Source organism: Mesoplodon bidens, assembly GCF_964165515.1.
Source record: "Mesoplodon bidens genome assembly, chromosome: Y".
NCBI classification, from domain to species: Eukaryota; Metazoa; Chordata; class Mammalia; order Artiodactyla; family Ziphiidae; genus Mesoplodon; species Mesoplodon bidens.
In genome coordinates, this window is record NC_138180.1 from 45,128,434 (window position 1) to 45,153,131 (window position 24,698).

The 24,698-nt window shown below is 40.0% G+C and overlaps 1 protein-coding gene across 1 annotated transcript in view; it reads right to left on the reverse strand.

Annotated features, from left to right (window-relative positions):
- The window catches only part of LOC308609681 (serine/threonine-protein kinase Nek1-like), a gene marked incomplete at its 3' end in the record, with an annotated part of 151,820 nt that overhangs the window by 73,028 nt on the left and 54,094 nt on the right, over window positions 1-24,698 (reverse strand). Inside the window, 9 exon segments of the mRNA XM_081223394.1 lie at window positions 3,741-3,850; window positions 3,854-3,904; window positions 9,333-9,407; window positions 9,894-9,941; window positions 10,036-10,095; window positions 10,334-10,357; window positions 10,359-10,394; window positions 21,709-21,860; window positions 24,309-24,369. Coding sequence (XP_081079520.1) covers window positions 3,741-3,850; window positions 3,854-3,904; window positions 9,333-9,407; window positions 9,894-9,941; window positions 10,036-10,095; window positions 10,334-10,357; window positions 10,359-10,394; window positions 21,709-21,860; window positions 24,309-24,369 — 617 coding nt within the window.

Sequence of the window (24,698 nt, forward strand, 5' to 3'; positions counted from 1 at the left end):
GAGGAGCCATCCGAGCAGCAGGGGGCTGTCCGGCTAGCAGCCCAAGCCTCACGCTGAGGCCCACGGCGGGATGTGAGAGGAGCCCAGACCACAGCTAGCTGAGGCTCGCAAGAGCATGGTGATCAGCCTGGGTACGTCCCCTAACCGGGGGTCACTCATCACTAAGTTTTCAACAGTTGTCAACAACATAAAGAAATGACTAATAAAATTTTCACAAATCCAAATTTATTTAATCCCAAAGGATAATGTGTATTCTAAGATTGTGTCACCCTACTTTTTTCACATTAAAATGTTCATTCTTTTACCAAAGGATGGAATTAGGGCTGAGAAACTTTTTTTTTAAATGAGCTTACTTGGCAAATTAAAAGTTGGGAGTCCTCAATAAGGTCTCCAATTTTATTTTATTTTTCATTTTATAGACCTAGTAAGTACCTGTTAACCTAAACCAAGGCCAGAATAGTAAGTAGGAATTAACCAGGCAAAAATTTGGGCAGAGGGAGCAGCAGGTACACAGGAACAAAGATGAGGAAAAACATGTCTTTTTAGTCTGCACTCCCAGAACTCTGGAAAGAAAGAGCAGAAGATAAGGCCATGGAAGTACACAGGCCTCCAAGAGACCCTGCAGGCCATTTAGGGGCTGCAATTTGATCCAAGAGGCAATGAAAGGTCATTAGTTCAACTTTTTAGTGTATGCTATTTACAAAACTTTTCCAAGGGTATATTTATTTGCTCAGATAATTTTTCAGACTCAAAAACACATCAAATTCCCATTAAGTTTTCTCTAAATCAAGTTAGTTGTAGCTATGGTCTACTGAGATTATTTTGTTTCCTGATCAATCATACAACATATCTACTATTTCTTTCCACTTTATGTCTTCTGGAAATAGGACTATATCCTTTGAATGTTTTTTCTATGTCCTCTTTAAAAATGGAGATTAGTTACAGGAGGACAAACTTCTAAAACTTTTTTAATTTGGACATCAAAATATTAACCAGCATCCTCTGAATCTAATTCTTTAACCAATGACTAATCCACCTAACAATTTTTATTTATATTTCTTCACCATGTCTACACTGAGACACCCTGGCAACAGTATCTTGCTGAAATTTATATACCCTACTAGATACCTAAGTAATTTTTTCACAATGCCTCTAAGGCCAAAAGAAATACCTAGCAGTCCCATTCATTAAATAGTTAGGTCAAAACTGCTTAACAGTATGGTCTACACTTTGTCCAACAGATGCAGTTATGTTTCCCTCATCACTAAAATATCCAAGGCTCTGTGAGGCTCCAACTCGCCTCAGCACACAGTTTGAGAACCATAGCTCTAGCCTACAACCCTAAAAAGAAATACAGGCTGTATCTGACAAAACCCATTCTCTGTGAATTTATGCTGCATTGCAGTGATGACTGCTTCCTTTTAAGATGTTTGCAGGCTCTACTTTTAATCTTGCCTGGGATGAACATGAAAAAAAACTAGTCTAGTTTATAGAATCTGCCTTTTGAAAATTATATGATACTTGATGATCTCCAGTTTGCTACCAATTCTTCCATTTTCTACATCCTCAGATAAAACCAAAATAAATTCAATGAATATATATGAAAGTTCATTCAGTATTTGGTATCATGTTTAATCTTTAAAGTACCCAATATTTTAAAATTTTATAACCAACTAAACCAATAACTGTTTTGCCTGTTCACTAGTAGTATCTCAAGAAGCTGAGAAGTCCTTAAAACGGTGCTCAAGGAGCTGAACTCTACACTCAGACGGACTTAGTTTAAATCCTACCTCCGCCGCTTACTAGCGGCCTGACCATACACAGGTTTTAAATCTCTGCAGGTCCTAATTTCTTCATCTTATTAAAAGAGTGATATCTAATTCAAAGGGATGCTGTGATAAGTAAATAAAACTTGGTATATAATAAGTATGCAATAAATAATATCTATCAATAATAACAAGTTCAAAGCAACATAAGAGAAGGTATACTATATGTTTGAGTATTGCTGAGCCCCCCAAAGTTAGCAGAAAGGAAATGATAAATGATCTCACAATCACAAATGGTTTAAAAGCTGAAAATTAAAATACTGAAACTATATCTGATGCTCAAACAAAGACTGAATGGAAGCTGTGTTCTAGTGGAAGAAGTAACTGAGATACACAGTCATTGAAGACAATATGAAACAAGTGTAAATGTATGTGAATACTTCAAGGTTATATGGGAGCCTGATGCAAATGGACCAAACTAGTCCATTACTCGTCACTCCAACTGTGAAGAACCAAGAAAACTTATGGAAGATGAACAGTGTGAAGAAGCATAACATAGTTTTCCCTATTTTCTTTATACTATACACATTTATTTTAAGAGATCTGATTAAAATTAAACAAAAAAAGGGGCTTCCCTGGTGGTGCAGTGGTTGAGAGTCCGCCTGCCGATGCAGGAGAAACGGGTCCGTGCCCCAGTCTGGGAAGATCCCACATGCCACAGAGCAGCTGGGCCCGTGAGCCATGGCCGCTGGGCCTGCGCTTCCGGAGTCTGTGCTCCGCAATGGGAGAGACCACAACGGTGAGAGGCCCACGTACCACACACACACACACACACACACACAATCCATACAAATTATATAGTAGAAAGGTCAATACCAGAGGATAAAACCCCACACAAAAATCTTTACCATTTCATAAAAAACGTGCATATGTGGAAGTCTGTAGCCCTCTTTTCTCAAAAATGGGAAGTATTTACAATCAGCTTAACACTTCAGGCTACTGTACATAATTCATAATGTTAATTTGTATTCACCTCAATTATTTACCTCTGCTCAGCTACCTTTTAATAACCTTTTATAATTGGGAGAGCCATAAAGAGTTTTATCACATTCAAAGTATTCTCTGTAAAATGACAAATTAAATTTTCACAAAATGATATCTGCTCTTCCTTAACTGGAACGTTTTTATGGAAGAAATGGAAGATCTAAAAAAAACACATATGCATACTTTAAAAAAAGGAAGTATGCAAACTAAAACTATTGACTGCAACCATATTAAATTAATTAATGGAAGAAAAGAAAAAAACCCAATGAACAGGATCATAGTGAGCCATCAATCAGAGACGGACATGCAGAGAAAAACAAGGAGAGAAGGGGGGCTCTAAGTAATGAGGAAAAGGAAGACCCAAAGGCATGTCTTGGAGTTCTGCATAGAATGTAATTCCATTTTAAATATATTCTGATTTATTTAAAGCAAGTGAATAAAGTTATTACAACCATATGTTGGTTCAAAGTTATCCCATGTTCCTTTAAATAGTATGTTCAGCCTATAACATATAAGCTAAAAAATTAGGCTGAAGAGCTACATGTTTTCCACATGTAATCAAGGACCAAATTTGCACATAAGAAAATGACTGCATCCAGAAGGCAAAAAATATTCTATGTATAATGGAGAAAACACCCAGAAGTTGTCGGTATTAGGTTGTACATGGCATAAGACAAATTTACAAGCAAGGGTGAATTTATGGATCATCCCAATCCAACCTGTTTATATTGGCTTATTTAGACACGGCCTTCAGTCTTTTCCAAGTTTTTCTAAGAGCATTGGCATCAGAGGAATGGTGATGACCTGCAGCCCCCTTGGGAAATCCTGGATGTACTCCAAGTGGGATTCCTCTGCCAATAAATATGCATGATGACTTCCATTACTTTCTCTAAAGCAAAGCACAAGAAACTTCTGCAGAACATGCCGTACCTTTCTGGAAGCCTTCGGCCATGTATTTCTCCTTTCCACTTAGCTTCATTATCTTCTGCTCTTTGTTGCTGCATTTTATCAAAAATGGCATGGTAATGTTCATACTGTCCTCAAGAAGAAAAAGATGATGGAGCCACAGCCCCATCACTGCCAAAAAGGGGAGCCTAGGAATCAATCAAAGAGCTCTCACATGCTTGTCTCACAAGACCTAAAAGGTATGTACTACCCTCAAAAGAAAACAGTAAATTTCAACACTTGACTCTTAAAAAGCAATTACCTAATTTAACATGTTTTCCTACTATATTATAACCATTAACAATAAAAAACTAGTATACTTTGTTACTAACAATAGAGCTTAATTCAATGTAACTGAAATATAAACTATCACTAAATTTATATAACTATGAAAAAACCTGGTCTTAATTAACAAGTTTTGAAACAAGTTTCTAGTATACATTTTATGTGATCCCATCCTATTAAGTTTAAATATGTATAGCTTATAACTAAAACAGAGCCTGCTTCTGTAACACTCAAAATTATATCTAACGAAAACATACGGCATTTAACATACCCAAAATCCAATTCAACAAGCAATGAGGATATAAACACCACTGAAACATACTCTAGGTGTAAATAAAAGAAACAAAACAACTTATCAATCCTTAAGCAGTTGACAAACAAACTGGGAAACAAAGTATAAAGCTTGAAAAACATTTCATTTCCTGTAGTGAGTGGCAACAGGCACACTGTAAAGTAGTAAATACTGAGCAAATTTACAAAATAGAAAAAAAATTTATAAGAAATAAAAATTCCAAAAAAAACAATCACTGGAGAAAAATATTATTCAACCCAGCCTTGAAAGCAATGTAACAAAGAAAGAGTAAATGATTAAATATGAACCATGGTATTAAAGTAAAACTTAAAGTAAAAATAAGCACTGGAGGTATATGTTTAGGTGTTGGCAGTAGGGGGAAAAAGGACGCAGGAAGACGTAAGAAATTAACTAGAAAGAAGGCAGATAGGGAGTGTTATATTTGGTCCTAAAAGGTCATCACAGGTAACTAACCTCAGCCTGGGTGTGCAAGTTCATAGAATAAACAACAGAAAGCACGCATACATTTTCTAGCAGGAAAGTGCACTAAGACAGTTTCTTAGAAGGTTGGTGGGACTTCCCTGGTGGTGCAGTGGTTAAAAATCCACCTGCCAATGCAGGGGACAAGGGTTCGAGCCCTGGTCCAGGAAGATCCCATGTGCCACGGAGCAACTAGGCCTGTGCACCACAACTACTGAGCCTGCGCTCTAGAGCCCGTGAGCCACAACTACTGAGCCCACGTGCCACAACTACTGAAGCCTGTGCGCCTAGAGCCCGTGCTCTGCAACAAGAGAAGCCGCCGCAATGAGAAGCTCATGCACCGCAACAAAGAGTAGCCCCCGCTCGCCACAACTAGAGAAAGCCCGTGTGCAGCAACAAAGACCCAACACAGCCAAAAATAAACAAACAAATAAATAAAGTTAAAAAAAAAGGTCAGTAAGTCAAATTACACACGATAAGCAAGAATAAGAGAGAGAACAAAGCAGAGGAACTAATTAGAAGGCTTGCTGCACTGACACCAAGCCAAGAAGCCTGTGAGCAAAGAAAGACAATCAGAGAAGTCAAGGGTGAAGGGAGCTGTGTGTTCTCTGCGGAAATAACAAAGGATGAAGGCTAAGGCATAGGACGCAGCCTCAGAACACACGCACCCAAGCGCATGGAAAACTCACAGAAAACAGAGATGTCAGGATGAGAGTTGAGTAAGTGTAGAATGTTACAGAGGTCAGGCAGCAAGAACTACACTGCAAAGAGGAAATAGGAACCTCAAAGGCAGAGGCCAGGAGCACCAAAAGGAAGACAAAGTGACATGACTCAAGTGGAGGGGCAGCACCCATATGCGGATGAGGGCAGAAGCCAGAACACTGCCAGCAAAGGGGGAAGAGCTTCCAGGTGACGACATCCTGAGGAAGAAGTCTGGCTAAGGAAAACACGAGAACCAAATAAAAGGCATTTCAGTGTACCCAATGAGGTAAAACTTGTTTTAATATCTTGACGCAAGAATTGTGTACAGTATTATAAGCAAGCCTGATTTTTAAAAAAATCAGCTCAAGATAAAAATAGGAAACTGATTCAAGATGCTTGAATAGCAAGAAATGAAAGTTGCTAGAATTAAGGAAGATACCTCATTAGACGGGAAACTCCATCAAGGTGATTTTCATATACATTTTCAAAATGTGCATCTCAGGGCAAGATTATTGGAATCACAATTCTGGTAAAAGGTGGTCATACCTCCTACGAGACTGGTTCCTCGAGTTTAGTCTGGTGCTAATATCATCTTAAGGTTGAGTGTTCTAAGGTTTCTCTCTAGCAAAATCAAATGTATGTACATATCTCTGAAGATAACCTATACTCAAAATAATGCTGAAAACACTGTACTAGAATAGTGAAGCAACAGGATCTTTTAAAGATGACTTTATTCACCAATTACAAGCGCAGGTTGATGTTCTGACAAATACAGACACTCTTGGAACCACTACCACAATCGAAAGCACATCCATCACCCCAAAAGGTCCCTCATGTTCCTTTGCAGCCAACACCCCCTCCTTCTAGCAAACACTGATCTGCTCTCTGTCACAGAAATTGGATTTGCCTTTTCTTATCATTTCATATAAATGGATTCATACAATATGTACTCTTGTACACTCAGTATGCTTTTGATTGACCCATGTTGTTGCATGTATTAATAGGGTATTCCTTTTCAATGCTGAGTAGCATTCCAATATATTGTCAAACAACAGATACACTCTTACATATAATGGCTATCTATATAATCAAACTATATATGTGGAACATTTCATAATTTTTCTAAAAACACATTTTCATAAGAGATACATCAAAAGTGGATAAAGCATTGAAAATCAATTACAATTAAAAAAAATACCTATCAGAAGAATCAAAAAAAAGAAAAAAGAAAAAATGGATAAAGCAAGAAGTCCCAGATTTTGCAGATACTAAGTAATCAAGGACAGTAGGTTATTTACACTGTGCATGTCTTGGTATTTAGAGGTATATAATAATAGAATATTAACTTTGAAATATTTCCCTTAATGTTTAGTTTTTGTTTTATCTTTATTTTGGGGAATCTCCTTAATTTGATTCACATCTTTACTGAGCTTCTAGGTCCTTATCAACTGTACAGAAATCAAACAACTGAAGAAGTTAAATATTTCAAACCTCATGGGGAACAGAAACTAACATAGACTTTGCTTTACGTCATGGAAAATAAATTGTTTTATTAATCCTCACAGAGAGCTGTATAGAAGTTTATGAAGCGAAGCAGAAACCTGTTAAGCACATAGTATCTCACACTATTGAGAAACTATTATCAAACTCTGATAAAACTGGACTTTAGGATTAAATATGGCTTTAGACATCATAGGGAAAAAAGGTGCTTTACTGCATAAAGAAGATATACGCAAAGGGAGAAGAAACAATAGTCAAATTCTGAACACTAATCATGGACTGATATAAAATGCTTGACAAGATCTGAGAGCCTGCACTTTGGTTAAGATTTTACTTTCTAATCATATAAGATATGGGGTTAGTTATTTTACAATGGGCCAAATTCTGTCTGAGTCATTCCTTATCACTCAGGAGGTTAAAAGTTCAATTTCATAGTAAGTGAATTTCATAGTACAGTACAAAAATAGTAAAGTACAATTTTAAAGATAAAATTGTATTACTACAAACTGTATAAGTCTATATTAATACAGAATTTGAAAAAGTGACTCCTACTGGGTTATTGATATGTAATATGAAAAATGTGTCATCTCAAGACACTGGAATACAAACCAAGAAAGCCAGGGCAGAACATGTATATCTACATAAACAGATAAATTTTTATTCAAATCATATCTTTCGGGGAAAAAGAAACAAGTAAGAATGGTAATCATTTCAACTTAACAAATATCTACTGGGCACCTAAATACCAAGTTTATTGAGCACGGTCAGGCGAATTCACAGTTTAAAGACCTTAAGTAACAGTTGATTGGATGATACACATTAAAACTGACAATATAGAGGAATAACAGTATGTATTAATTTTATATTGCTGTGTCATAAAGTACTACAAACTCAGCAGCTTAAGACAGACCCATTTGTGGTCTCAGGCATCTGGGAATGGTTAGCAGGGTCCTCTGCTCGGGGTCTCACCAGGCAGAAATCAAGGGGTCGGCCAGGGCTGCCACGCTCATCTGAGGCTTAGGATCCTCTTCCAAGCTCACTGGTTCCTGGCAGAATTCACTCCCTTGTGGCTGTCACGGCTAAGGTCACTACATTCTTGCTAGCTGTTGGTCAGAGACCCCTATCAGCTCCCAGAGGACACCTGTGCTTCCCTGCCACGTGAACATGTGCTTCTTCCCAGGCCAGCAGAAGCTGTTTCTCTGACCTTCTCCCTTCCAGGCTGCTATGAGGGAGGCTTATAAAATAGTGACGTGACCACAGGAGTGGCTACCCCATCAGCAGGGTCACATAACACAGCCTAACCAAGGGGCTGTGACACACCCTCTTCACGGGTTCCCCTATGCTCCAGTGGAGGGATAACATCAGGCCTGGCCCCTGGAGTCAGGAATTTGGGGGCCACCTTAGAATTCGGCATGTAAAGGATGTTATGAGGGCAAAAGAAGAAACTCAAGATTCAGACAGGCAGAGCAAGGAAAGGAAAAGGAGCTTAACAGGTGAGTCCTTGCAGGCCAAGCTCAGGCACTGCTCTTGAAATTTTTTTCTTTCTTTGTTTCTTTCTCTCCTTCCTTCCTTCCCTTCCTTCCTTCCTTCCTTTCTTTCCTTTCTTTTCTTCCTTTCTTCCTTTCTTTCCTTCTTCTTTTAAATGAAGAAATTAAGGCTCAGAAAAGTTAAGTAACTTGCCCAAGGTTGTACAGTGTGGATCTGCCCAAAGGAAATGCCTGAATTAACCTACCTAGGTAAATGGCTGGTTAGGTCACTGGTTACCTAGGTAAATGGCTGGAGGTAGGAGTGACAGTGAGGAGGGACGGAGGGTGTCTTCAGGTAAAGAGAAACACAGGTGTCAGGACGTAGCTCCAGAAGGCCACACACAGTGGGGAAACTGCAGTACGGTCCTCAGCTCAGCATGACGAGAGCACACGGCACTGCGTGGTGGGACCGGGATGAGTGTGGAGAGACTGGCAGGGCCCCGCTCTACGGGACTTCTGAAAATGGAACCTTCAGGCCTGCATGAAGCTACAGGAGGACTTTGGGCAGAGTGGAGACAAACTGTGTTTGATTTTAAAAAGACGCCTCAGGCAGGAATGGTGTATCACAGACTTCACAGCAAACTTTTTATGCAATTTTAACAGTGTCCCATATTATCAGTACAAATTATATACCACATATGTGCAGGGAAACTAAGGAGTCATAATAGACGCTGAAGAACTCTAGTGAAAAGTAAGTGTATCCCCCCAAAAAGGCAGCTGTATACCGTTTCAAGAGCAGGAGGAAACTGGAGAAAAAGCAGTAGTGTAAGTGCACTGGCATCAAAGGCCTACCTTCATCTCACCGCTTCCACCAGCACTCAGCAAGTTTCTCCATCCTTGTTCCCTGGCCCTATTTATTTTCTCCAACTTTTGGGGAAAAGAAACAAACAAACAAAACACCATTTCAAATATTTAGTATAACGTACATGAAATACATTTAGAAATAAAATGGAATCAGTGTATCCCTTTAAAAAAAACAAGGGCGGGGGGACTTCCCTGGTGGCACAGTGGTTGGGAGTCCTCCTGCCGATGCAGGGGACGCGGGTTTGATCCCTGGTCCAGGAGGATCCCGCATGCCGCAAAGCGGCTGAGCCCATGTGCCACAGCTACTGATCCTGCGCTCTGGAGCCCGCGAGCCACAACTACTGAGCCCACAGGCCTAGAGCCCGTGCTCCTCAGTGAGAGAGGCCACCGTGATGGGAAGCAAGTGCACTGCAGCGAGGCATGGCCCCCACTCGCTGCAACTAGAGAGGACCTGCGTGCAGCAACGGGGACCCAACCCAGCCAGAAAAAAAAAAAAGGCGCATGTGTAGGAGGCAGTACAGGACACTGAGGAATGGACCATCCTCTTACCCTTTCCTTTTCTTGCCTTTTCATCTTTTCAGCCTTCATTAAACTAATCTGTAACGAGTTTTAAAGACAAACTTTTTAGAACTCTTGAAACTATTATGCTCTCCAACTTGGCAGGGGAAAAAAGTAAGAGCGAAATAACTACCTGATCCTTTTGTTTCTTTTCTTTTTCATTCAATTCCAACCTTCTCTTCCTTGCTGGTTCCTTAAATAAAAAAAGAACATTTTTTATCAATAATAAATACTACTTCTTCTAGTTTCATCAGTAAAGCTAGCATACCAATGGTAGATGTATGCCCAGGGAGGTTAAAAAACAGAAATAAGTTAGAGGTATTTGTTTGAAAGAAATAAGGACGAAAGGTTTGGAAGTTTTATAAGATTTGTTTCTTTTTTTAAAATTATTTTTACAAAGCTTTAAAATAAGCAGACAGATGTCTTCATATCTCAAACAGTTTCCTCCTTTCTTCTTCCAGGATTCACTTTCTTCACTGGACTTTGATGGGCCTGGACAAAAAGTAAAACTACAAATTAGATAAGGACTTTGAAAAATTCAAATGTATGGAAATTTAAAACAGGAAAAAATGTAAAGCCAATACTGCCATAACTGTCTTTTAAAATATATTATCCCTGGGGCTTCCCTGGTGGTGCAGTGGTTAAGAATCTGCCTGCCAATTCAGGGGCGGTGGGTTCAATCCCTGGTCCGGGAAGATCCCACATAACATGGAGCAACTAAGTCTGTGCACCACAACTACTGAGCCTGCGCCCTAGAGCCCACTAGCCACAGCTACGGAGCCCGTGTGCCACAACTACTGAAGCTGACGCGCCTAGAGCCTGTGCTCGGCAACAAGAGATGCCACGGCAATGAGAAGCCTGCACACCGCAACAAAGAGTAGCCCCCACTTGCAGCAATTAGAGAAAGCCCACACACAGCAGTGAAGACCCAATGCAGCCAAAATAAATAAATAAATAAATAAATATTTAAATAAATAAATATTTAAATAAATAAAAATAAAGTCACCTATAAAAAAGTAGATAAAGGACATACACAAAGGTTAGTAAAAATAAAGGAAATAGACAGTGACTACCACCCAAGTCAAGGCACAGAATACTGCCAACACACAGAAGCCCTCCACCAGAGAGGAAGCCACCATCCTGACTTTACTAATCACTATCTTGCTTGTCTTTATGGCTTTGCCAATTATGTATGCCTTCCTAAGCAATACAGTTTAGTTTTCTGTGTTCTGAGTTGTATATTAATGGAATTACACAGTATATATTCCTTTGTATCTCACTTCTGTTGCTCTTGTTTTCAGAATTGTCCATGTTATTATTTGTATCTGCATTTGTTTTCTTCATTGATAAGTAATACTCCATTGATGTTGATTCCTTTCTTGCATAGTTATCTTGCACTTTTCTCAGCAGGTCTAAAGTATTTGAGAATTGGGAGACTGGGATCGACATATATACACTAATATGTGTAAAATAGATAACTAATAAGAACCTGCTGTATAAAAATAAAATAAAAAATTTTTAAAATAAATAAATAATAAACTAAAGTATTTGAGGGAGTCTGTCACTCTGTCTCTCCACTTCCTTTTCTGATTATTCATTTTTGCATGCTGAACTTCTATCAGGCCACTCTACTGAATTCATTAGTAGTGTTCTGCTGCTTCACTAGGATTTTCTACATAGGGAATCATATCATCTGTAAATGTCTATTTTCTCTTCTCTCCCAGTATTTATGTTTCTTATTTATTCCTCCTTTTAATTACATTCTCTAGGCTTCTGGAATAACATTAAATAATAGCAATCACTGCAAACATCCTTGTTTCGCTCCTAACTTTAATGTAAATGCTTCCAAATTTTCAGTATTATGTATAATGCATGACATGGGTTTCTAGTATATATAACTGTGTCATGTTAAGAACTTTCCCCTCTATTTCTTGAATGAAAGAAATCTGGATTTTTAAATTTTATTTATTTATTTATTTTTGGCTGCGTTGGGTCTTTGTTGCTGCGCGCGGGCTTTCTTTAGTTGCGGCGAGCAGGAGCTACTCTTCGTTGCAGTGCGCGGGCTTCTCCTTGAGGTGGCTTCTCCTCTTGTGGAGCACGGGCTCTAGGCATACGGGCTTCAGTAGTTGTAGCATGTGGGCTCAGTAGTTGTGGTGCACGGGCTCTAGAGTGCAGGCTCAGTAGTTGTGGCGCATGGGCTTAGTTGCTCCACAGCATGTGGGATCTTCCTGGACCAGGGCTGGAACCTGTGTCCCCTGCATTGAGAGGTGGATTCTTAACCACTGCGCCACCAGGGAGGTCACTGGATCATTTTAAAAAACCATTTTATTGAGGTACAATGGACATATAAAAAGTTGTACATGTTTAATGTATACAACCAAGGAAGTTCTTTTTTAAAAGTGTTAAATTCTACTGAACTTTCAGTATCTACTGAGATCATTTATGTATGATTTTCTCAACTTACTAATGAAGTGAAATTAACCAGTTTCTCAATGTTGAACCATCCTTGCATCCAGAAATGTATCCTATTTAATAATTCTTAAATCATTCTTTTGATAAATGATTTGAGTTTTTGAAAAACTTCTTTTAGGATTTCTGTCTGCATGTGTGCTCATAAGTATAACTGACCCATGGATTTCTTTCTGTTTTTATCCTGGGCTAGCTACTCAATTTTGTGAGCAATGTTAAGCCTACTGTATGATCAGTTTTTCAAACCATTCAAAATACAATTCTATATACCAAAAAAGATTAAAAGTATTTATAGGAAACTCTAGTTATTTATTATGAACCAATTTAAAAATTTTCAGCTACCTTAGGAAAAAATGAATATAAAAAGAAACTACAAAATTATTTACCTATGTTGGGTTTCAACTCAAAGGAAAGCAAACGCTACTTTAAAAAAATTATTTCAGTGGTCATTTACATTACTATTAAAATAATTCAGCATTTGATTAAATCATTAAAGTGTCTCCACTAACAATTCCATTTCAATAGCAGCTGTATTTTGGCAAAAGTCAATGTTATGAAATTACTCATATACCATTTATTGCTAACTTCCTAAATTTTGTAAAATGACCATAACGGATAAGCACTAAAATTCTAAATGCAAATTCAGAATATTACAAAATAAATGTGACCCACAATCAATATGAAATGAATGTAATTCATTCCAGAAATATATTACTGTTAAGATATTATATAGCTCACAACGTATAAAAAAGAACTAGAAAGGCACCAAAAGTTTCCTTTCACTAAAAAAAAAAAAATTCAAAACTATATTTAAAGTTTCTGTGTACCTTAGAAATCAACATGATACATAATTTAAACATAATTTCTTCCTTAGGAAATGCAACTAACTTATTTTAATGAATACATTATTTAATTTGAGCACAATAAAATGATAATATTTAGAATATGTAACATCAGCAAATGGGTTGATAAACTGTTAAAATGAGAATAATGATTCTCTTATACTGTGTTTTGGCATTTTAATTAAATGACCATCATAAACCAAATCCATTTTATTGATACAGTATGTTTTAAACTCACAGCTACATCATCAATGTGATAAGTGGTATTAAGTCTCATACCAGGGACTTCCCTGGCAGTCCACGGGTTAAGACTCGGCACTGCCACTGCAGGGGGCATGGGTTCGATCCCTGGTCGGGGAACTAACATCTCACAAGCCGCGCGGTGCAGCCCACCCCACCCCCCAAAAAACCCTCACACCATGACTAACTAATGGCAAGTTTACTCCCTGACAAAATGACCTAAGCAGTAGGTTCCCGGAACCATCCCATCTCCTCCTCATTGTATTATTAGATCTTAACTCCTAACCTAATGCTGGCTAGTTATTTAAATTCAACTTTCACTTAAGCTGAACCATGTATCTCACCACCTCGCCCCAGGAAAGACACTAGGGTTAATGAGATGACAATAATACTGAAATATTTAAAGAACAGTAGCTTTCAAACTTTTTTTGTAAAAGCAACCCACGGTAAGAAATACATTTCACATCCAGGCCCAACTAAGATACATACACACACACACACACACACACACACATCCAAGTTCCATAAAATACTTTTACTATGTGTAGCTGAGTCTGTTACTTTCCATTCTATTACTTAAAAAAAAAGTCCCTGCTCTTCACCCACTAAATGGTTTTGCCACCACTAATAGATAGCAACCCCCTCTTTTAAAATAGTCAAGAGAGCGTTCTGGGGGCACTATTACTGAAGTACAAGGAAAAAACAGTGGTATATAATGTTTTTTTATGGCATTACACTCACAAAGTTAACATTTCAAAGTATGTTTTATATATACATAGAATTTAAACTAGTGGGGAATGCTACCCAGGAGCTTTGTAAAAATACATATCCTTCCATACAAAAGAGTATTACTTGGCAATAAACAGGAATGAAGTACTGATACATGCTACAACATGGATACATGCTACAACCTTGAAAACACTATACTAAGCAAAAGAAGCCGTCACAAAAGACCAGGTACTGTATGACTCCAGTTACATGAAATGTCCAGAACAAGCAAATCTATACAGAGACAAAAGTAGATTAGCAGTTGCCCAGGGCTAAGGGTTGGGGAAGAACGGGGAGTGAATGCTAATGGGAAAAGGATTTTGTGGGGAGGCAGTGAAAATGTTCTAAAGTCGATTGTGGGGATGGTTGCATGCTGTTGCAAATTCATTAGAAGCCATTTAATTCCAAACTTTAAATGGATGAGTTGTATAGTATGTGAGTTATATCTTGATAAAGCTATTTTCAAAAAACACATATCCCCAAGAGTTGCTGAATTATAATTTCTGGACACAGAGCCCTGTGTTCTACATTTTGACAAGTTCCACAGTGAACCCTTATGTAGCAGGTCTAGCATTGGTCTCCACATCTGTGAACCACGACACCCAACAACTTAAAAATATTAACATGAGTGATACAGCATCTCACTATACATGACCAGCTTTAAACCAGATTACACAACTGTGTGCAACAAGAGAATGTTTACCTAAGACACCTACGTACTCTTGGGTAAGTCACATGAAAGCAAGAGTTATATTCATGTTTTGGTCCTCCAGATTGCCTCACATATAAGATACTCAAATATTTGTGAAATAAAAATGCTAAGCTGTTCCTCTGACATCACACAAGTATTTTCAGAACACTATTTCTACACAGAAGAGAAAAATATGGTTACCTAAAACATCTATACTAAAAGAAAAGTGTTGTTTTGTTTCTTTGCTAAAGTCAGAACCAAAATACTGAAACATACTCATGGAGCTCCCCCTGGTGGCTTCATAACCACTCCTTTGTTTTAACTGAAGCCTTTTAGAAAACAGCTCTGATTATTAATAGGAACTGGAGCAAAGAAAGTTTTTATGACATGCAGATATTTTTATGATATGCTGAGTAATAAAAACTTTATGTGTATTAGCTTAATTTTCTGCAGTTAAAAAGAGACAGACAGGACTTCCCTGGTGGTGCACTGGTTAAGAATCTGCCTGCCAGTGCAGGGGATACGGGTTCAATCCCTGGTCTGGGAAGATCCCACATGCTGCGGAGCAACTAAGCCCGTGAGCCACAACTACTGAGCCTGCTCTCTAGAGCCCACGAGCCACAACTACTGAGCCCATGTACCACAACTACTGAGCCTGTACTCTAGAGCCTGTGAGCCACAACTACTGAAGCCCGTGTGCCTAGAGCCTGTGCTCCGCAACAAGAGAAGCCACTGCAGTGAAAAGCCCGCGCGCCGCAATGAAGAGTAGCCCCCACTCGCCGCAACTAGAGAAAGCCCAATGCAGCCAAAAAAATTTTTTTAAGAAGAGACCCGCACAATCAGTAAGGGGTTATGGTTTTCCTTATAAACTTCTCCTTTTCAAGCTTGATACAAAGTTAAATTTAAAATTCTAAGAGCCGTTACGAATTTGAATCTAAAAGATGCTTTAGATTTTCTGGGGACAAAATAAGTCTTTAAAAAAATATATGAGTCATATAAAAACCAAAAAAAACCCAACTTATTTAAAAAAATCACATTTAAAATAACTTAGACATTTAGTTTTAGTTTTTTCTTTTAATTCTTTTCATTGTTAGGTTTGAAAAACTTCATGCATGTGTCGTTTCTTTTATTTTTATTTAGTTTTTATTTACCTCAAATATTTTCTAATTTGTTTTCATCACGGTAAAACACATATAAACTTTACCATTTTAGAAAACAATATGGAAGTTCCTTAAAAAACTAAAAATAAATTTACCATATGAGCCAGCAACCCCCACTCCTGGGTATATATCCAGAAAAACCAAAAACTCTAATTTGAAAAGAAACATGCACCCCAATGTTCACTGCAGCACTATTCACAATAGCCAAGACATAGAAACAACCCAAGGGCCCATCAACAGACGACTGGCTTAAGAAGATGTGGTACATATATACAATGGAATACTCCTCAGCCATAAAAAAGAATGAAAGTTGCCATTTGCAGCAACATCGATGGACCTAGAGATTATTATGCTAAGTGAAATAAGTCAAAGACAAATACTATACGATATCACTTATATGTGGAATCTAAAATATAATACAAATGAATGTATATGTAAAACAGAAATAGACTCACAGACACAGAAAACAAACTCATGGTTACCAAAAGGGAGAGGGACAAATTTGGAGTACGGGATTAACAAATAAAAACTACTATACATAAAACAGATAAGCACCACGGATTTACTGTATAGCACAGGAAATTAATACCCAAAATCTTGTAATAACCTATAATGGAATATAATCTGTCCCCCCCAATAAACTGAATCACTATGCTGCACACCTGAAACTAACACAATATGATAGATCAACTATACTTCAACTAAAAAAAATTTACCATTTTAACCATTTTTTAGCATACAATTCTGTGGCATTAAGTACATTCACACTGTCGTGCAAAGAAATCAGTCGTGAAACGTTGTTTAAATAAGCTGCATGATTATTTCATGTGCTAATTATTATTTAGTTCTCATTGGTCTGGTCTAGAAAATCATGCCAAATGCCTGAAAACTTTAAGGGCAACAAACTTGCCTGAACTCCAAAACTCTATAGCTATCACCTGAATCACGTACCTGTCAGTAACTATTTGATGGGATGATTATCTGCTATTCAGGATATCATTAACTGGAATCTGAAAAAACCATAGCATGCTGCTCTTGCATACTGAATAAATGCTAACTGAAAATGAAGGAAACATTAAGAACACGACCAGCCACGTGAAAGAATAAACACTTGGCCACGATCCCGTCCCAGGGTAAGGACCACCTGCTACACCTTCAGCCCAGCCTCACCAAGCGCTCTGACCTTTCCACTTGGTCAGGTGAACGCTTGGCCCAGAGATAAGGCAAATGACCTTCTACAAGTCCACCCAAGTATGTATTTGGGTTACAAGAGAAAGTTAAAGGGATCATATTAATTTTTAGTCTCTTCAGTACAACTATCGATAATAATCTTAGCAGACTACTCATCTTCCTAACTAAAGAAAATAGCTATTGAGTCTATGTTTTTCCTCCTCTGACCTTATGGAGTACAGACACATCCCAGTGTGCTCAGGAGGTGGTCATTATCATTTTTTCTCTCTTGTTTTTTTTTTCCTAATAGTTTTCAATCTGCCAACAACGGTAACAAAATGGCTTCTGCACAGAGTTTTACTAACAACTTTTGGGTGTTATTCATTCTTTTAAAGAATGAACACTTGAGTGACTTGACAAACTCTAAGTTAGTGCTGTCTAATCCACTCATCGGTCACTTATCCAGTCAGTGTTTACTGGGGGACCCACTGGTTCAGGCACCAGTGAACAACATCACCCCTGCTCTCACAGATTCATACCTCCACGGAGGAGGCTGGAAACAAGCACATGCAAGAAAGACAGTAGAGGACAAAGCAGACGGAGCTGCGGGGGTGGGCCAGACAGGTGGATTGCGGTTCTATCCGTAGAGTGGCGAGCACAGCCCAGAACGAAGGAAGGAAGAAAACTATGCAAGAGAGAGAGTCCTCCAGGAGGAGAGAGGAGCAAGTGCAAGTGCTCTTCTGCAGATAAGTGCTCGGCATGTCCGAGGACAGCAAGGTTTCATGAGCGCTGCTGGATGGAGACCAGCAAGGAGGGAGCAGAGATGAGACTTGCGGAGGTAACAAGGGCACCTTCTCTAAGTGGGAGGAAAGGCTGCTGGCACCTCTTGAGCAGGAAACGGCGACGATTACCCTTCACCATCAGAGCAGCATTGAGGCTGCCGTGTGCGGACAGATGCAGGACGCTGCTCTGAGAGCAGTGAGGTCAGGCCGGGGAGGGCGAGGTGCAGGACCAGTGTTTGACAGAGCGGCGAGCAGCAGTCAGACCGCGAACAACAGAACAGGTTCTGCAGGCGGTGGACAGGATGTGACGGTGACGGGGAGTCAGCAGACTTCAGGAGCGTGAGGCAACACAGGAACAATGAGCCTGGGGACGGCACGGGACCTGCCGTTCAGACTTACACGGCCTCATGCTGGGATGTCCGTCAGACACCCGCTTAGTAATGCAAGGACAGCACAGGTCTGGAGCTCAGGAAAGGAGTCCAGGCTCGAGATGCAGGTGTGTCGGTTTACAGGTGCTGCCAGAGCGCGAGGATGGTCCGGGAAGAAGGTGTCCCCGGCCGGCATCCCGAAGCACTCGAGTGCCAGGGGTCAGCGAGAGCAGGAGGGACTTGCGCAGCAGTAAGAGCAGCCGGCAAGTGAGGAGGAGGACAGTCAGCAGAGCGTGATATCTGGACTCACGTGAATAAAAAGTTCAAGAAAGAGCAGGTAATCAAGTGAGTCCCAGACTGAGGGAGAGGAAGAAAACACCTGACCCCTGGACGTACCCAACCGCGTTCCCTGTGGTCCTCGCCAGGAGCCACATCCTAACAGCTGTGACAAAGCAAGAGGAAAGGGGAAGCAAGGAAGCGAAGACAAGGCTGGGGGAAGTTCTGCCGTTAAAGGAGCAGAGATACAGGGAAAGGGCTGGATCCAGGGAGACATGGGAGGGAGGATTTTGTTAAAAAAGACTGAAGATATAACATGTTTGTTTGCTAACAGGAATGATTCAGGAAAGAGGAAAAATATGATACAGAAGAGAGAGTGAAGTCCTTTAGGAGGCAGAAATACTAACAACAGATGGTCCATAAACAGCTGGGTCGGCTCTGCATCAAAACACAAACAGATCAGCAAAGTAACAGGAAAAAAGGCAGGATTTTTACAAACACCTAGGACTGACTGGCAGGAGGGCTCCTGAGTGTGGGCAATTTCCTTCCACTTGCTTCTGTTTTCTCAGTGAAATAGGAAGCAAGGTCATTGCCCTGAGGTGAAGAACAAGGAGAAAGCAGGAGATAACCATCTTAGAAAGCGGGAGGGTAACTGGACTGTGGAAACATAACAGGGTGGTGGCAACCTGATGCTGGGGGTTTAAATTTAAAGCAAGACCAGTTAGAACAGCTGCCTGTTTTTCCCACCACATTCCACTGGGGCAAGACAGTTGAGGTTCTGGAAACTATTACAACGACAGAACATGAAATTAAAGCTGGAGAAAGAAAATAAAAATGAAGGGATGGACAATGAAAAAACTAGTTAAGATCCACGGATCCAAACAGAACTAAGAAGTTTTGGTGGCAGAGTCCTCAGGGAATGAGCTGAAAACACAGGAAGTAGTGGTCAGAGAGTGGGGTACTTGTAAGTGAGACTATGAAATAGATGCTATTATTGATGACAAATGTGATGGCATGACTACACGGGTGAGTTCCAAGGTGAGGGAGGAGACACAATCACTGATGAGAGAACCACCAAGAAAACAAGGCCGTGCACTACTGCAAGTGTCATCGTCTCAGATACTGAAGTCACCAAGAACCATGACAGTGCAGGGAAGTGTCTAAGGTGACCCTCACATGGAGGCGCAGCAGCTGACACGAAGCCTGGCGGAGTGGCTTCAGGAGCAGGGCAGAGGCTGGCAATGACAAGCGAGGAATACGCCTCCATCATCCCACCTCTAGGCCCGGCAGGACTGAGGGACCAGAGGGAAAACAGTCCCCAAGAGAGAGACGCATGACAGTGTGTTCCGGGCAAGCCAGGTTTCAGAGCAAAAGAGGTGAAGACACTCTTTACAAGGTTAAAACACAGGGGATTTTGCTGATGATGTGCTATCCAAGGCTCTGTGGAAGGGTTCAGGGTTGGATTGGGGGAGGACCAGGGCCTTAGGGAGCTGAGACGCTACGGAACGAGGGCACGCCGGGGCGCTGGGTGTCTTGTGGTGACTAAAGAAAAGAGGGCTAAAGGTTATGATGGAATCGCTCCATTTAGGCCTGAATAAACATGGTACCAAAAAACAGAAACACAAACGTGGTGTGCCAGCTGTCACAATGCCCCTCAGCTCGCAGTTCACCCTTGACCATCCTGCTCATGACCCTGGAGCTGGACAGGGCAAACCTCAGGCCTGCAGCAGGATGTAAGCTTTGTCCACAGACCATGTTGGAGGGAGGGACGCTGCACAAGGAAAGGGCTTCTCTTCCTCTTGTCCCTGTGGGTGCAGGACATGCAGTGACAGCACCCCTGCAGGCAGAGTACCCCCAGCAGCCTCTCTGCGAGTTTCAGTGGCAGCCTCGAGGCCAGCTGCCCGCTGCACCCGGTGCCCCAGCCGGCAGCCCAGCCCAAAGAGCCCAGCAGTGCCTGGCAGGCTCCTCCATGGGCCTCTTCACCCTATGAAGGTTCCAGGAGTCTGATCAGCTCCACAGTGGACAGTCTCACATCTGCCAGCCTCAGCCCTGGCACCTCAGGGAACTCCACTACCCAGGGGTCACCTCCATCCACACCCAGCAGGCTCTGAGTCTCAGCTTTAAGGGCAGGTGGGGTGATACTCTGGCCTCTGTCTCTCCTATGGGGCCCTGCCTCTGCACCAGGAGCAGTGCCTGCTTCCTGTGTCTGTCTGCTAGGCCTGTATTCTTTAGAGTTCTCTTTACCCCTTAGAAGTCAGTTACCTAAAAACAGATAATAATTACTTACACTAAACTTTCCGCTATCAAATTATTATGTTTTCTGTCTCCTGACTGGACACTGACTTACACAACTTATTTGAAGACTGATTTACAGGCATTATGTTGAACTACTTTATCATAGCTTCTACCCAAAGAGACGGACCACCCCTACTAGGAGGTCTTACAGCATTACACACACCTTTGTAACTACATGTGTGTGCACCTGTATGTATGCATGTGCATATGCAGTGTAAACCAACAGGTTCCATATACCAGAGAACACAGCTAGTGACAAGAAGAAAAATATCAAATTCCTGCAACTAATACTCTGTGTCCTTAGACACAACCCCTAAATGCTACAGGCCTTAATTTTCATCTGAAATATGACAGACTATATGATTATATTCCTCCAGGTCTATGATTTTATTTATCTCGTCAATTCTTAAATTCAAAATTTCCCCAGATTTTTAAGATGTTTATCACAGATATTTACTTATTTTCGGCACAAAGACAAATGGCTCTGCTTAGGTTATTCAAAAATGATTTCATTTGTAATATTACTTTCTTTTTACTGCACCAGCTACTTTACTTAACTAATGTTTCTTTACGACTTCTGTAAGTCTCCCAAGTTTTAGAAGACTGGTGAAGCAGAGAACAATGTTCTTTAGTAACTTAATAAAAACAATCCTATGAATATCAAGATTAACTGAATTGAGCTACAATAAAATAAGGTTAAACTGAGCATGTTATTAATACACAGTTTGTAGCATGATCATCATACCTGTTTATGTTTTTGGAGTGGTTTCTTTTCATGTAATTTTTTATCTCCATATTTCTTATACGTTAAAGGGACTCCATATTTAGCAGCAGGCTTTGTAATTTTCTGAGCAGACACAACAGAAGCCAAGCTTTGTCCTGAACCTGGTCTTTTAGCTACGTGAAAAAAACAGAAAAAATTTATTTTCAGAGTTCTTAATAGGAAACCCCTAATTTCAAAATTCTTCAAGATGGCCTTGTTCATGTTCACAATCACTGAGATCATTGAATCTGAGACTTTTCATTAAACATCTCACTCCCTCCTTACCACACGGCAATGTCTCCATTAGGGCTATTCCACACCAAAGCCACTCTTTGAAAGGAGCAAGAAGCTAACTTGTTGAAATTTCTCACATGTTGAAATTTCTGACACAGAACAAGCACGTCCCTAAAACTGACTGCGGATGATGACTGCACGTATCTGTGAATATACTAAAGAACACTAACGTGTTGACTTTAAATGGACGAATTGAATGGTATGCGATTATATCTCAATAAAGCTGTTAAAAATAAACTTTAAAAAGAACATTCAATGCCTCAGAAATTACTTTTGAAATCGGAATTTAAACCTCAAGAGCAACTGTTAAACATTAATTCCATCACCATGAGCACTTTAATATTTGCTTCATATATAGTCTGAGTAATGCCTACACCTATAGACCCATTGAAGATCAGGTACTTAAAAAAAATCTCTATAGCTAAGGGTCCCATGAAATGAGTATGTTCATGCACTGCTGGTAGGAATACAAACAGGTCAAACTTTCCAGAGATCAATCTATATCAAGAACAATGTTTATGGGAATTCCCTGGCGGTCCAGTGGTTAGGATTCCACGCTTTCACTGAGGCACAAAAGCACAAACACTCCCCAGAGAAGAGGGAGAATTACTCATCTGGCTGCCGAGGTGTGTCTCCTCTCAGAGGTGAGGCTCCCAGCAGGAGGAAGCTTCCTGCCCACGGGGAGGGGGCCCACAAGGTAGTACCTCGCCATTACATACCCCCTCCATCCAGCTCCTCACACCAGAGTAGAGCAGAGCTCCTGCGCTCTGCTTCCCAGGAGGCTCTCCCACTGGGAAGAAAGTGCTGACACGGGGATTCCTTCCTGCCTGTGTGACAAGGAGGCTTTTGAGGAAGATGTGACTCCTCACCAGGAGGGACACACTGACCCTGCCCTGGGTCTGTCTCATTAACTTGGTTCCAAGTGGATCTGATCTCCCAGGACTGCCAGTCTCGGCCGGTGCAGAGGATGAGCCCCACGGTGTTTAAGAAGAGCTAACCCAGCTGGCCTCCCTGAGAACACAGAGTCACACCAGATCCAGCTGATATGGACTCCCTTTTATGATACAGGATTTATTTTTATTAATGTGTTCATACTCAAAATGGAGAACATGCAAAGCATTATGTTTGAAAAACAACACAATCTTCAAATCTTAAATGACTTCCACTGATTTTAGAAACCCATTCTGGGATAAAGAAGATGTGGCACATATATACAATGGAATATTACTCAGCCATAAAAAGAAACGAAACTGAGCTATTTGTAATGAGGTGGATAGACCTCGAGTCTGTCATACAGAGTGAAGTAAGTCAGAAAGAGAAAGACAAATACCGTATGCTAACGCATATATATGGAATTTAAAAAAAAATGTCATGAAGAACCTAGGGGTAAAACGGGAATAAAGACACAGACCTACTTGAGAATGGACTTGAGGATACGGGGAGGGAGAAGGGTAAGCTGTGACAAAGCGAAAGAGAGGCATGGACATATATACACTACCAAACGTAAGGTAGATAGATAGTGGGAAGCAGCCGCAGAGCACAGGGAGATCAGCTCGGTGCTTTGTGACCGCCTGGAGGGGTGGGATGGGGAGGATGGGAGGGAGGGAGATGCATGAGGGAAGGGATGTGGGAACAGATGTATATGTATGACTGATTCACTTTGTTATAAAGCAGAAACTAATAAAATATATATATATATATATATATATAAAAAAAAAGAAACCCATTCTGAAATCATTCCATGCAGAAAAAAAGGAATTTCTCTCTCACAGAGATACACTTACATACATAAACATAATATATAACCAAACTCACAGCCCTACAAATATTCCACCATTGCTGGCCATATTTAAAAGAAAATCTATCCTTACTAAGGTGCCTGACTTCACACTGATTTACATTTAAAATATTCTAGAATACTAAATATTTCTCAAAGAAAAGTACTTTACATAAATATCAAGTATTTCTCAAAGAAAGTTATTTTACATAAAGATTTGCAGTTAACTAGGGCATTTTATAACATTTTGTAACAATGTTCTCAGAATATGAGCTGAACATTTGAATAAGAAAGATTTCAAAATAGAATTCATTTAAATAAGGCAGATAATAAAGGGAAATTTTGTTATGAATTCATCACAAAGTGTTGTATATTGCCATATAACATAAAAAATTTAAAGATGCATTTCCTCTGGATTACCCCAATTTACTACATCTACAAATACCTCTAGTATAATTAGTATACTGATTATGGCAAACAGGGGAAAGAATTCATATTAAATTTCATTTACCTGGTATAGGCTGTGCTCCAAACCCTGAAAATGTTTTTAGACAAAATTCTTCTGCAATAAGCTTAAATTGAAAGATGTGGGAAATCGTTAGAAAAAATGTTAAATTACCAAATTTAAAAAAAAATCCTAACCATTAATCAGAACACATTTTTTCCCTTTTTCAGTCACAATTATGCTGCCAAATAAACCGTACTAAAATCCAAGTTATCCATTCAACAAATTCCTCTCATGCTACCTTCTCCCCAGTCTTACCAATATCTTTTTATTATTTCTCTGGACAAGCTCTCTTCTCGAATTAACAAAACGCACCCCCCAGGCCCCTGCACATTGCCTTGCCTGTTCTATATTTCGGCGATTTAGCAACACTGCCCTCCATCTGGAATAACTTCT